This window comes from Scyliorhinus canicula, chromosome 3, assembly GCF_902713615.1.
Source record: "Scyliorhinus canicula chromosome 3, sScyCan1.1, whole genome shotgun sequence".
In the NCBI taxonomy this organism is placed as follows: Eukaryota; Metazoa; Chordata; class Chondrichthyes; order Carcharhiniformes; family Scyliorhinidae; genus Scyliorhinus; species Scyliorhinus canicula.
In genome coordinates, this window is record NC_052148.1 from 193,683,882 (window position 1) to 193,696,627 (window position 12,746).

At 46.1% G+C, this 12,746-nt stretch overlaps 1 protein-coding gene across 2 annotated transcripts in view; it reads right to left on the reverse strand.

The window, feature by feature from the left end:
- Positions 1-499: 499 nt before the first annotated feature.
- The window catches only part of slc10a7 (solute carrier family 10 member 7), a 345,830-nt gene continuing 333,583 nt past the window's right edge, over positions 500-12,746 (reverse strand). For both annotated transcript variants that reach the window (XM_038791942.1, XM_038791943.1), the window contains one exon: positions 500-809. In XM_038791942.1, coding sequence (XP_038647870.1) covers positions 771-809 — 39 coding nt within the window. In that variant the 3' untranslated portion in view covers positions 500-770. The remainder of the gene's footprint in view (positions 810-12,746) is intronic.

Genomic DNA, 12,746 nt, shown 5'->3' on the forward strand with positions numbered 1-12,746 from the left:
CCTGATCTGAATAAGGCAGTTTGACTGACTAAAAAGTACTGATGCAATCTGATCGGAGGCATTTTATCAGTTGTCTTGCCAATCCTCAATCTGGCAAGAAACTATTTAAAAATAGCCACTATTCCTCAATTCGATTAATGTCATGCATTATGGTTTTAATGGGAGCAGACACTAACTGAGTTAATTTCTGCCCTTTACCCACCACAACAGCACTTAGACATACTATGGGAAATCCTCATGGGACAAAAGGCAAAAGCTTTGTGAATTTAACACAAAATGAGGGCAGCTAATGTTATAACGTTATATGTAAAGCCTTGGGGGGGGGGGGGGGGGGGGGGGGAGAGAAAGAGAGGTACCAACGTGGCATTTGTTCCTTTTTAAAAAACAATAGATCAGAAATGTGAAAGAAATCCCTTTCATATAGCTGAACTGTATTTGAAAAAGGCGGATGGACTATCTGTTAATTATCTTGCATGTTAGTTTAATAAATATTTTTTGGTGCTAAAAGAAAAACCATTCATACACCTTGACTAATTTTGCTGCAGTCTTCTACTCTTATTCAACTAATAGTTCTTATTCAAGGAGAAAAACAAACTAAAAATGTCAGTTGTACTCTTAAGGCACTTAATCATGAACATCCTAAAATAAAGCAGATACATCTGCACAATCTTAAACATAAATCATTACTCAAACAGTTTGCTGAGGTTCTACAATTACTTTTCATTGTATGGCATACATACATTCACAGAAAATAAAAGATTCCATTGATGTTATACAAGTATCTTTGTCTGTTTTGTGAGCTTCAGAGCCTGTGAAAGAAAAACATATTATTTTTAAAATTTTGAACTGAAGAGCATGTCAGCATTGTTTCTATTTTCTAACCTACAGTCAGCCACAGTGGCATTTTTTTCTTTTAAAAACTGTTCTTGGAAATACCAGAAATTGCTTTCATCATGCAGTTAACAACCTGCCTTTAACTTAGCATTCCAAGTTGCTTTACAGAAGGACTACGGAACATAGATATAGAACATACAGTGCAGAAGGAGGCCATTCAGCCCATCGAGTCTGCACCAATCCACTTAAGCCTCACTTCTACCCTATCCCCGTAACCGCTCCTAACCTTTTTGGTCACCAAGGGCAATTTACCACAGCCAATCCACTTAACCTGTACATCTTTGGACTGTGGGAGGAAACTGGAGCACCTGAGGAAACCCACGCAGACACGGGGGAGAACGTGCAGACTCCGCACAGACAGTGGCCCAGCGGAGAATCGAACCTGGGACCCGGTGCTATGCAGCCACAGTGCTATCCACTTGTGCTACCCGATTTAATTGTGAGCAAACATAATTAGATGGTGAGCAATTTAAGGAGTTAGTTAGATCAGTTCAGCTCAGTTGGATGGGCAGCTGGTTTGTGATGCAGAACAAGGCCAACAGCGTGGGTTCAATTCCCGTACTGGCTGAGGTTATTCATGAAGGCTCAGCCTTCTCAACTTGCCCCAGGTTGTGGTGATCCTCAGGTTAAATGCCCACTAGTCAGCTCTCCCCCTCAAAAGGAGAAAGCAACTATGGTTATCTGGGATAATGGCCCCTTTACTTTACTTACTTTATTAGACCAGTTGACCAAAGGTTTGGTCAGCGAAGTAAGTTTTATGGAGGGAAGAGAGATAGAGAGGCAGAGATATTTGGGGTAAGGAGTAGCAGAGTATTAGGCTCTAGGGAGCTGAAGGCATGGCTTCCAATGGTAGCAAGATGAAATTTTGGAATGCTCAAGCAGCTAGAATTTGGTGACATGTAAAGATCTAGGTTGTAGGCCTGGAGGCCATTGGAGGATAGGGATGGGGTGAGGCAATGAAGGGATTTGAAAACATGGAAGAGAATTTTAAAATCAACGTCTTCCTTGAGTAGGAGTCAGTGTAGACCAGTGAGCACAGGGGAGATAAGAGAATGGGACTTAGTTTGAGTTAGGACACTGGCAGCAGAGTTTTGAATGCCCTCCAAATTTATAGAAGGTAAACATGTGATACTGACCAGAACTGCATTGGAATAATCAAATCTAGACACGACAAAGGTATGGATGAGGGTTTCAGCAACAGATTAGCTGAGGCAAAGATGGAGTCAGGTGATGTTACAGAAGTGGTAATTAGTGGCCTTGATGATAGTACAGATATGCTGTCGGAAGCTCATTTCAGGCTCAAATGTAACACAAAATTGGAGAACAGCGAAGTTTAGCCTCAGACATTTGTCAGGGAGAGGGATTGAACCATACAAGGAAATGGAATTTGGGATGAGGACCAAAGGCAATGATTTCTAACTTCCTTAAATGCAACAAAAGTAACAATATGTTTGGGGATGTGGTTCACTGGTGAGTTGAAAGTTTAAGACAGCTATAAAGTCTCAGTTGAAATTATTTTGAATGGTGTCAACCTGGTTCCAACTGAGCAAAAACTGCCTAAACTCAGGACATGCTGATAGTAAACATCAAGGTGGCTAATTTGGAAAATAGAACATCTTTCATCAGTGTGACATGAAGTACCCTTTGGAGTTTGAGGACTGTCATGTTGATTGCATTCTGGTCTCCCTGTATGATGGTTGTTAGTTCTTCACTCCACTCCAGAACCTGAGTATGTAATCTAGGTTGATACTTCAGTGATGTATTGAGGGGAGTTCTGTTGTTGGAAATGCTATCAATGAGATATCACTGAGGTCCTCACCTGCCTGCTGAGGCATGTAAAATATTCCAATCACTTAAAGAAGAATAGGGAGGTCTGCTAGTGCTTTGGCCCATGTTTTTCCTAACTGGGTATTTACCAAGTTTGCAGTGTTAAAAATAGCCACTGAAGCACTGCCGGGTTTTCAGATGAGATAGAGAGGTGAATTAAAGGAGGTCTCAATATTGGTTGAAGGAACAATCACAGTTTTAAGAAGAGAAAATATGCTGAGAAGGATTGTTAAATGAGGCCAAATGGATTGAAGTGAAGAACAAAAGTAGGGCAATTAAATGGCTGGGAGCGTACTTTAGATCGCTCCATATGGGGAGAGGCGCAAATCCCGCCCCACCAGCGTGACGCCAGCTGCCCTATTCTCCGGCGCCGTTTTTCGGGGGCTGGCGGGATTCCCGCCACGCCGGTCGGGGGCCGTCGAATTTTGCCCAGTCCCGCCGGTGTGAATTACTCACCTCACACACGGCGGGTCCTGGCAGGTAAGTGAGCAGGGGCGGTACTGGGAGAGGGATCCGACCCCATGGTGGCTTGGCCCGCGATCTTAATCTTGGCCTACCGATCCTGCGGACGGGCTGGTTCCGTGGTGGCCTTCTTTCCTCTGTGCCGGGCCCCTGTAGGGCTTCGCCATATTGCCCGGGGGCAGGCGCAAAGAATGGAACCCCCACGCATGCGCGGAAATACGCTGGCCATTCTGCGCATGCGTAGAAATACGCTGGCCAGTCCACCCATGCGCAAGATCACGCTGGCTGTTCCACACATGCGCGAACTCGCGCCATCCCCGCTGCGGAAACCACTCTGGCGGCAACCTAGTCCCCGAGAATGGTGAGAATTCCTCGCCTTCGGGGGGGGGGGGGGGGGGCTGTTGACACCAGAGTGTTGGCACCGGTCTTCCCGCCAGCGTGGGGACATAGCCCCATTATTGCAGAATCCCGCCCAGTGAGAGAGGAAATGTTAAGGGGTTTACCATCTTTGAACGTAGATAAATCATTCAGCCCAGGGTATAAAGCGAAGCAAGGGAGAATATAGTGGAAGCTCTGACCATCACTTTCCAATGCTTTCTGATTAAAGCCATGGTGCCAAAGGATTGGATGATTGCCAATGTCTATCATTATTTGACAAGAAACGGATAAACCATAATTAAAGGCTAGGCAGCTTAACCCCTGGAGTGGATGAATAATTGAAATAAATTCTGAGGTACAGTACTGAATGGCATTTAGAAAGGCATGAATTAATCAAGGACAGTCAACACGGATCTGTTAAGGAAGGGTCATGTCTGACTAACTTGACTGAGCTTTCTGAGGAAATAATGCAGTAGGATGGATGTTGGTTGGTTGTTTGATGTATACATTGATTCTAGCCGCAAAGCTAGACAAAGCCGGTAGATACCAGGAAAGGTCTCCCCAAGCTTTCAGACAGCTGTTACGCCTCACGAGATCTAACCAGATCTAGCGAGTCATTGCAATTGTCGGCAGTCTTGTTCAGCTAATTGGGTTTAAGAACCCACGTAACTCCGCCGACGCTGGATCTAACTGGCTCCCGGAATCTATCAGCCTCTCCAGTGAGACCCCAGCCGGGCGCTGTTAGTACTGGTCCACACAAATGTCAGGCTAGTGAGAAGTGTAGAGGAACAGGGACCATGGAGTGCATGCCTGCAGATCCCTGAAAGAGGGCAGGGAGATAAGGTGGCTTGGATGGTATGTGAGATATGTCCTTAAATCCTCTATAGCCATCATTGCATGCCAATCAGGAGGTGTGATAATTTATATAGATCTTTGACTCAGCTAGTCCCAAGAAATGACGATGATGCACACATGATTACAGTGAAACCAATATAAGGTGCAATATTCACATGTGTCAAACTGAACCATATCATCTTTGTGCTCTCAAAGTCTAAAGCTTTCTCTTAAGGCCACTAAACCTTGGTGCAGCCTGACATCTGCAGTTGAGGTGGAGACAGTCTGTTCAGTATGCTGCCCTGTTGCTTTTGATGATTGTGATGACAACAAGGCCTTGGAGCTCCATGTGGACCTCCATATAGATATATAGAAGATAGGAGCAGGAGGAGGCCTTTTGGCCTTTCGGGCCTGCTCCGCAATTTATCACGATCATGGCTGATGAGCCCATAAGACCATAACACATAGGAGCAGAATTAGGCCACTCAGCCAATCGAGTCTGCTCCGCCATTCAATCATGGCTGATATTTTTCTCCATTCTCCTGCCTTCTCCCATAACCCCTGATCCCATTATTAATCAAGAACCTATCTATCTCTGTCTTAAAGACACTCAGTTATTTGGCCTCCACAGCCTTCTGCGGCAAAGAGGGTTTCACCACCCTCTGGCTGAAGAAACTCCTCCTTATCTGTGTTTTAAAGGATCGTTCCCTTGGTCTGAGATGGTGTCCTCTGGTTCTCCTTTTTCCTACAAGTGGAAACATCCTTTCCATGTCCACTCTATCCAGGCCTCGCAGTATCCTGTAACTTTCAATAAGATCCACTCTCATCCTTCTAAATTCCAATAAGTACATACCCAGAGTCCTCAAACGTGCCTCATATGACAAGCTGATCATCCAACTCAATGGCCTAATCCTGCTTTCTCCCCATAATCTTTGAACCCATTTGCCCCAAGTGCTATATCCAGCCGCCTCTTGAATATATTCAATGTTTTACACCAACAACTTCCTGTGTTAATAAATTCCACAGGCTCACCACTCTTTGGTGAAGAAATGTCCAGCACGGTAGCATAGTGGTTAGCATCAATGCTTCACAGCTCCAGGGTCCCAGGTTCGGTTCCCGGCTGGGTCACTGTCTGTGCGGAGTCTGCACGTCCTCCCCGTGTGTGCGTGGGTTTCCTCCGGGTGCTCCGGTTTCCTCCCACAGTCCAAAGATGTGCGGGTTAGGTGGATTGGCCATGCTAAATTGCCCGTAGTGTCCTAAAAATTAAGGTTAAGGGGGAGTTGTTGGGTTACGGGTATAGGGTGGATACGTGAGTTTGAGTAGGGTGATCATTGCTCGGCACAACATCGAGGGCCGAAGGGCCTGTTCTGTGCTGTACTGTTCTAAATCTAAATCTAAATGTCTCATCATTTCTGTCCGAAATGGTTTACCCTGGATCCTCAGACTGTGGCCCCTAGTTCTGGACTCACCCACCATAAGGAACATCGTCCCTGCATCTCCCCCCCATTCCACAGATCCTTTCATGTGCCTCCAACAATCTGCCTCTAAGTGGCCCCTGGGAAAATTACCTGCCCTCAAACTTTTCATTGAGAACTGTCGACGAGACATTGGCCGTCTTAATTTTCCTGTTCCCCCCCTCACCCATTCCAACCTCTCTCCTTCCGAACTTTCTGCTCTTCACTCAGTCAGGTCTAACCCCGACTTTGTCATCAAACCTGCCGACAAAGGGGATGCTGTTGTTGTCTGGCGTACTGACCTCTACCTCACAGAGGCTGAGCGCCAACTCTCAGATACTTCCTCTTACCTCCCCCTGGGCCATGACCAGAACACTGGACATCAAGCCATTATCTCCAACACCATTAGCGACCTCATTTCCTATGGATGCCTTCCCCAACGGCTTCCAACCTCATAGTCTCCCAACCCCGGACAGCCCGCTTTTACTTACTTCCCAAAATCCACAAAAAGGACTGTCCCGGCAGGCCCATTGTGTCAACATGCTCCTGCCCCACCGAACTTATTTCCTCTTATCTTGACTCCATCCTCACTCCTCTGGTCCATTCCATCCCCACCTACATCCGGGATTCCTCTGATGTCAGGTGTCATAGTGACAGCTTCCAGTTTGTGGGCCCTAACCGCCTCCTATTCACCATGGATGTGCAATCTCTTTACACCTCCATCCCACACCAGGATGGCCTGAGAGCTCTTTCTCGAAAAGAGGCTTGGACAATTCCCATTCACCACCACCACTCTCCTCCGCTTGGCTGAACTTGTTCTATCGCTCAACAACTTCTCCTTTAACTCATCCCATTTTCTCCAAATCAAAGGTGTGTAGCAATGGGTACCCCGCATGGGTCCTAGCTATGCTTGTCTTTTTATGGTGTTTGTGGAACATCCCTATTCTTGGCTTACCTGTGTCCCCTCCCGCAACTCCTTTACCGTTACATTGATGACTATTTTGGTGCTGCTTCATGCTCTTGTCCGGACCTAGAAAAATTAATCAACTTCGCTTTCAGTTTCCACCCCTTCATCTCACCTGGTCCATCTCAGACACTTACCTTCCCTTCCTTGATCTTTCTGTCTCCATTTCTGACAGTAGACTCTCTACTAATATCCACGACAAGCCACTGACTCCCACAGCTATCTGGACTATGGCCTTCGCACCCTGCACCCTGTAAGGACTCCATCCCTTTCTCTCAGCTCCTTCGCCTCCGTTGCCTTTGTTCCGATGATGCCACTTTCCAAACTGGTGCTCCAAAAATATGTTCCTTCTTCCTCAACCGCGATTTCCCACCTACAGTTGTTGACAGGGCCCTCAACAGTGTGTGGTCCATCTCCCGTGCCACTACCCTCACCCACTCCCTCCCTTCCAGAACATGGATAGAGTCCCCCTCGTTCTCACATTTCACCCCATCAGCCTCCGTAGGCAATGCATAATCCTCCACCATTTTCGCCAACTCCAGCGTTATGCCACCACCAAACACATCTTCCCTTCACTCCCTCTGTCAACATTCCACAGAGACCGTCCCTTCCAAGATAATCTAGTCCACTCCTCCACCATATCCAACACCTCTCTCATCACCCATGGCACCTTCCCATGCAATCGCAACACCTGCCCCTTTACCTCTTCCATGCTTAACATCCTAGGCCCAAAACACGCATTCCAGGTTAAGCAGTGTTTCACTTCCAATTTGATCTATTGCATTCGCTGCTCCCAATGTTGTCTCCTCTATATTGGAGAGGCCAAACGCAGACTGGGTAATCGCTTTGTTGAGTATCTTCGGTCTGTGCGCGTTCAGGACCCTGACCTTCCTGTTGCTTGCCATTTTAATGCAAGACCCTGCTCCCATGCTCACGTCTGACCTTGGCCTGCTACAATGTTCCAGTGAAGCCCAATGCAAACTGGAGGAACAACATCTCAATGTCCGGTTAGGCACAATACAGTCTTCCGATCTCAACATCGAATTCAACGATTTCAGATGATTAGCTCTATCCCGTCTCGACCCATTGTTTTCATCCCATTTTATTTTGCTGTTTTTAACCATTTCTTTCTCTCGTCCTACTTTATATATATTCACCCCCCCCCCCCCCCCCCCCCATCTTATCCATCTTTCGTTACCCTTTCTCCCCTTTGCTTCCCCCTTCCCCTCCCCCCACATCTAAATCTATTACAGTTTATCCTCTGATGTAAGTTTCTCTGCAGTTTGGCCTTTCACACCTTTTGTTCTCTCTGGGGACTGCCATTAGCACTCTTTCCCCATGGTATCTGTGGCTATTAACACCCCGTTTCCATGGGTTACTGTGGCTATGACTCATCTTTCATTCTCACTCCAAAGTATAAATATTTCCCACTTTCTCTGTCTTTAACTTTGACAAAGGGTCATCCGGACTCAAAACGTTAGCTCTTTTCTCTCCCCATAGATGCTGCCAGACCTGCTGCAATTTTCCAGCATTTTCTTTTCGGTTTCCCTGCATCTACCCTGTCTAGCCCTGTTAGAATTTTATAAGTCTCCATGAGATCCACCCTCAGTCTTCTGAACTCCAGCGAGAACGATCCTAACCTTGTCAATCTCTCCTCAAATGACCGTCCCACCATCCCTGGAATCAGTCTGGTAAACCTTCGCTGCACTCCCTCAAGAGCAAGAACATCCTTCCTCAGAGGAGACCAAAACTGCACACAATATTCTAGGTGTGGCCTCACCAAGGCACTGTATAATTGCAATAACACATACCTGCTCCTGTACTCGAAACCTCTCGCAATGAAAGCCAACATATCATTAACCAACTTTACCGCCTGCTGCACCTGCAAGCTGACCTTCAGTGACTTGTGCACAAGGACACCCAGGTCCCGCTGCACACTCCTCTCTCCCAATTTACAACTATTCAGGTTTCCTGTTTTTGCTTCCAAACGAATAACCTCACACTTATCCAAATTATACTGCATCTGCCATTGGTTTGCCCACTTGCTCAATCTGTCCAGATTATGCTGCAGGATCTCTGCATCCTCGTCACAGTTCACCCTCGCACCCAACTTGGTATCATCTGCAAACTTTTGAGATGTTACATTTTGTTCCCTCATCCAAATCATTAATATATATTGTGAATAGCTGGGACCGATCCCTGTGTCACCCCACAGGTTACTGACTGCCGATTTGAAAATGACCCATTAATTCCTACTCTTTGTTTCTTCTCTGCCAACCAATTTTCTATTCACCTCAATACACTTCCCCCAATCTCATGTGCTTTAATAATCTCTTATGCGGGACTTTGTCAAACGCCATCTGAAAGTCCAAATATACCACATCGACTGGCTCCCCCTCGTCAACTGTACTAGTTACATCTTCAAAGAATTACAACAGATTTGCCAAGTATGATTTCCCCTTCATAAATCCATGCTGACTCTGACTGATCCTGCCACTGCTTTCTAAATATTCCGCTCTTAAATCCTTGATAATGTATAAAAATTTTCCCCACTACCAATGTTAGGCTTACTGGTCCATAATTCCCTGTTTTCTCTCTATCTCCCTTTGCGAATATTGGAGTGACATTGGTTACCCTCCAATCTGCAGGGACTGTTCCAGAGTCTACGACTACCAATGTCAGAGGGATCTTGGTGTACAGGTCCACAGGTCACTGAAAGGGGCAACACAGGTGGAGAAGGTAGTCAAGAAGGCATACGGCATGCTTGCCTTCATTGGCCGGGGCATTGAGTATAAAAATTGGCAAGTCATGTTGCAGCTGTATAGAACCTTAGTTAGGCCACACTTGGAGTATAGTGTTCAATTCTGGTCGCCACACTACCAGAAGGATACGGAGGCTTTAGAGAGGGTACAGAAGAGATTTACCAGGATGTTGCCTGGTACGGAGGGCATTAACTATGAGGAAAGGTTGAATAAACTCGGTTTGTTCTCACTGGAACGACGGAGGTTGAGGGGCGACCTGATAGAGGGCTACAAAATTATGAGGGGCATAGACAGAGTGGATAATCAGAGACTTTTTCTCCAGGGTAGAGGGCATAGATTTAAGGTGCGAGGGGCAAGGTTTAGGGGAGATGTACGAGGCATGTTTTTACACAGAGGGTAGTGAGTGCCTGGAACTTGCTGTCGGAGGGAGTGGTGGAAGCAGGGACGGTAGTGACGTTTAAGGGGCATCTTGACAAATACATGAATAGGATGGGAATAGAGGGATACGGACCCCGGAAGTTTAGAAGATTTTAGTTCAGACGGGCAGCATGGTCGGCACAGGCTTGGAGGGCCGAAGGGTCTGTTCCTGTGTTGTACGTTTCTTTGTTTTTGTTCAATGCATCCACTATTTCCAGAGCCACCTCCTTAAGCACTCTTGGATGCAGATTATCGGGCCCTGGGATTTATCCACGTTCAATCCTATCAATTTTTCCAGCACCATTTCTCTACTAATATTGATCTCCCTCAGTCCTTTGTTCTCACTGACCTTGCATTCTCCACCATTTCTGGTATCTGATTTGTGTCCTCTTTTGTGAAGACAGAACCAAAGTATGTATTGAATTGCTCAGCCATTTCTTTGTCCCGTATTTTACATTCCCTGTTTCTGTCTGTAGGGGGCCTACATTTGTCTTTACTAATCTCTTTCTCTTCACATATCTATTAGAAACTCTTAGTGTCAGTCTTTATGTTCCCTGCAAGCTTACTTTTGTACTGTACTTTCCCCATCTTAATCAATCCTTTTGTCCTTCTTTGCTGAATTCTAAACTGCTCCCAATCCTCAGACCTATTCTTTTTCTTGCCCAATCTGTATGCTTCTTTCCTGGATCGGATACTATTTCTAATTGCCTTTGTAAGCCATGGATTGGTCCTCTTACCCATTTTGCTTCTGTGCCAGACAGGAATGAACAGTTGTTGCAGTTCCCCATACGCTCTTTGAATGTTTGCCATTGTCTGTCCACTGTCATCCCTTTACGTAACTCTCCTCAATCTATCAAGGCCAACTTGTGCCTCATATCTTCATAGTTTCCTTTATTAAGATTCAGCACCCTAGTCTCCAAATCAACTACTTCATTTACCATCTTGATAAAAAATTCTATCATGTTATGGTCGCTCATCCCCATGGGGTCTCGCACAGCCAGATTGGCAATGATTCCCTTCTCATTACACAGTACCCAGTCTAAGATGGTCTGTCCTCTGGTTGGTTCCTCCATATATTGGTCAAGAAAACCATCCCATATACACTCCAGAAATTCCTCCTCTACGGCATTGCTGCTAATTTGATTTGCCTAATCTATGTGCAGATTCAAATCACGCATGATCCCCGATATTCCCTATTACATGCATCACTAATTTCTTGTTTAATGCCATTCCCAACATCACCACTGCAGTTTGAGGATCTATATATGACACCCACTAATGTTTTTTGTCCCTTGGTATTTCTCAACTCTGCCCATACAGACTCCACATTGTCACATTGTCAGAGCTAATATCCTCTCTCACTGTTATGTTAACTTTGCTCCTTAACCAGCAGTGCAGGCCTTCCCAAATACTGAATACCCTGGGACATTCAGTTCCCATCCCTGATCACCCGGCAGGCATGTCTCCGTAATCCCAATTATATCATACCCATTTACATCTATCTGTGCGATTAGTTCATCCACTTCATTGTAAATTGTCCGTGCATTAAGGCACGGAGCCTTTAAGTTTATCTTTTTCACATTGTTTGACTTGCTCCCAATATTTTTCTCTTTTGCCCTGTTTGAATTTTGCCTCCGCCCATCACTTTTCTTATCCCCTTTTCTACCTTTTAATTTTGTCCTTGTTCCCTCTTTTTCTGACTCCTTACATAGGTTTCCCTCCCCTTGGCATATTAGTTTAAACCCTCCCCAACAGTGCTAGCAAACAACCCCTCTAGGGCATTGGTTCCAGTCCTGCCCTGTCCAGTCTGCTAGCAGTTTCTTGCACTGGTGCAGGGGCATTCTCCTGGGCCTTGCCTACTGGAGGCAATGAGGTCAATGGCAGAGGAGAGGCCACTCACCCATGTGGCGTTCTGGGAGGAATTTCCTGGGGTGGCAGGCACATACTCCTGTTCACTTTCTGTGGGTGATTGCACCTCACTGAGAAGGGGCACCTGGAGAGAAGTCCAGGTGTCTCGTCCCACTCTCGCCTCGGAATTACTGGATGGAGCCCATGCTAGAATGGATGGCATACAGGTCAGAGCACATATGGGTCTTATGTTGGATTTAGTTTTCCACAGCGGTCACCAACCATAAAGGGAGCCATGAAGTTACATGCCCAAGGCATGGCAGAACTCATGGCTTGCAATGTACTTTTCCTCACAGAGGAAGCTGGATGACCAATAGTATCTCCGCTACACATTGCTGTAACTTTTGCTGCATGCCAAGCAGGCATACTGTGACCACATCTAGAGGCTCATCATCAGCCTGGACCTCAGCAGTCCACGGAATGTCAGGGGTTCCGGCTATCACACCCTCAATCAGTTGCTGGGACATGTGTGCTATGTGCTCACCAGGTTGTGCTCCCGATTCTAAACACGACCCCTCCATGACCAGAGACGATGGGTTATAGCAAGATATGGGACAAAGTTTTGATAGAGTGGGTAGGAGTGTTGTGGGTAGGAGTGTTGTAATCATTATGTTCAGCCTCCCTGATTGTCCAGAAGACTCTTTTAATTGCTGAACTGGCAGCTGATGGCAGGATCCGGCAATCAATATCCCTGCCATACAGCGGTATGTATCTCTCGTGCACGCTTTTGGCATTTAACTTTTAATTTGAATCGCATGGGAGCTAGCTCGTGACATGAAAGTAGAAGTGGCATCCACTTCTGTTTCCACTGTTGGAAATGGTACGTCACTGATTAAATGCTGCTGA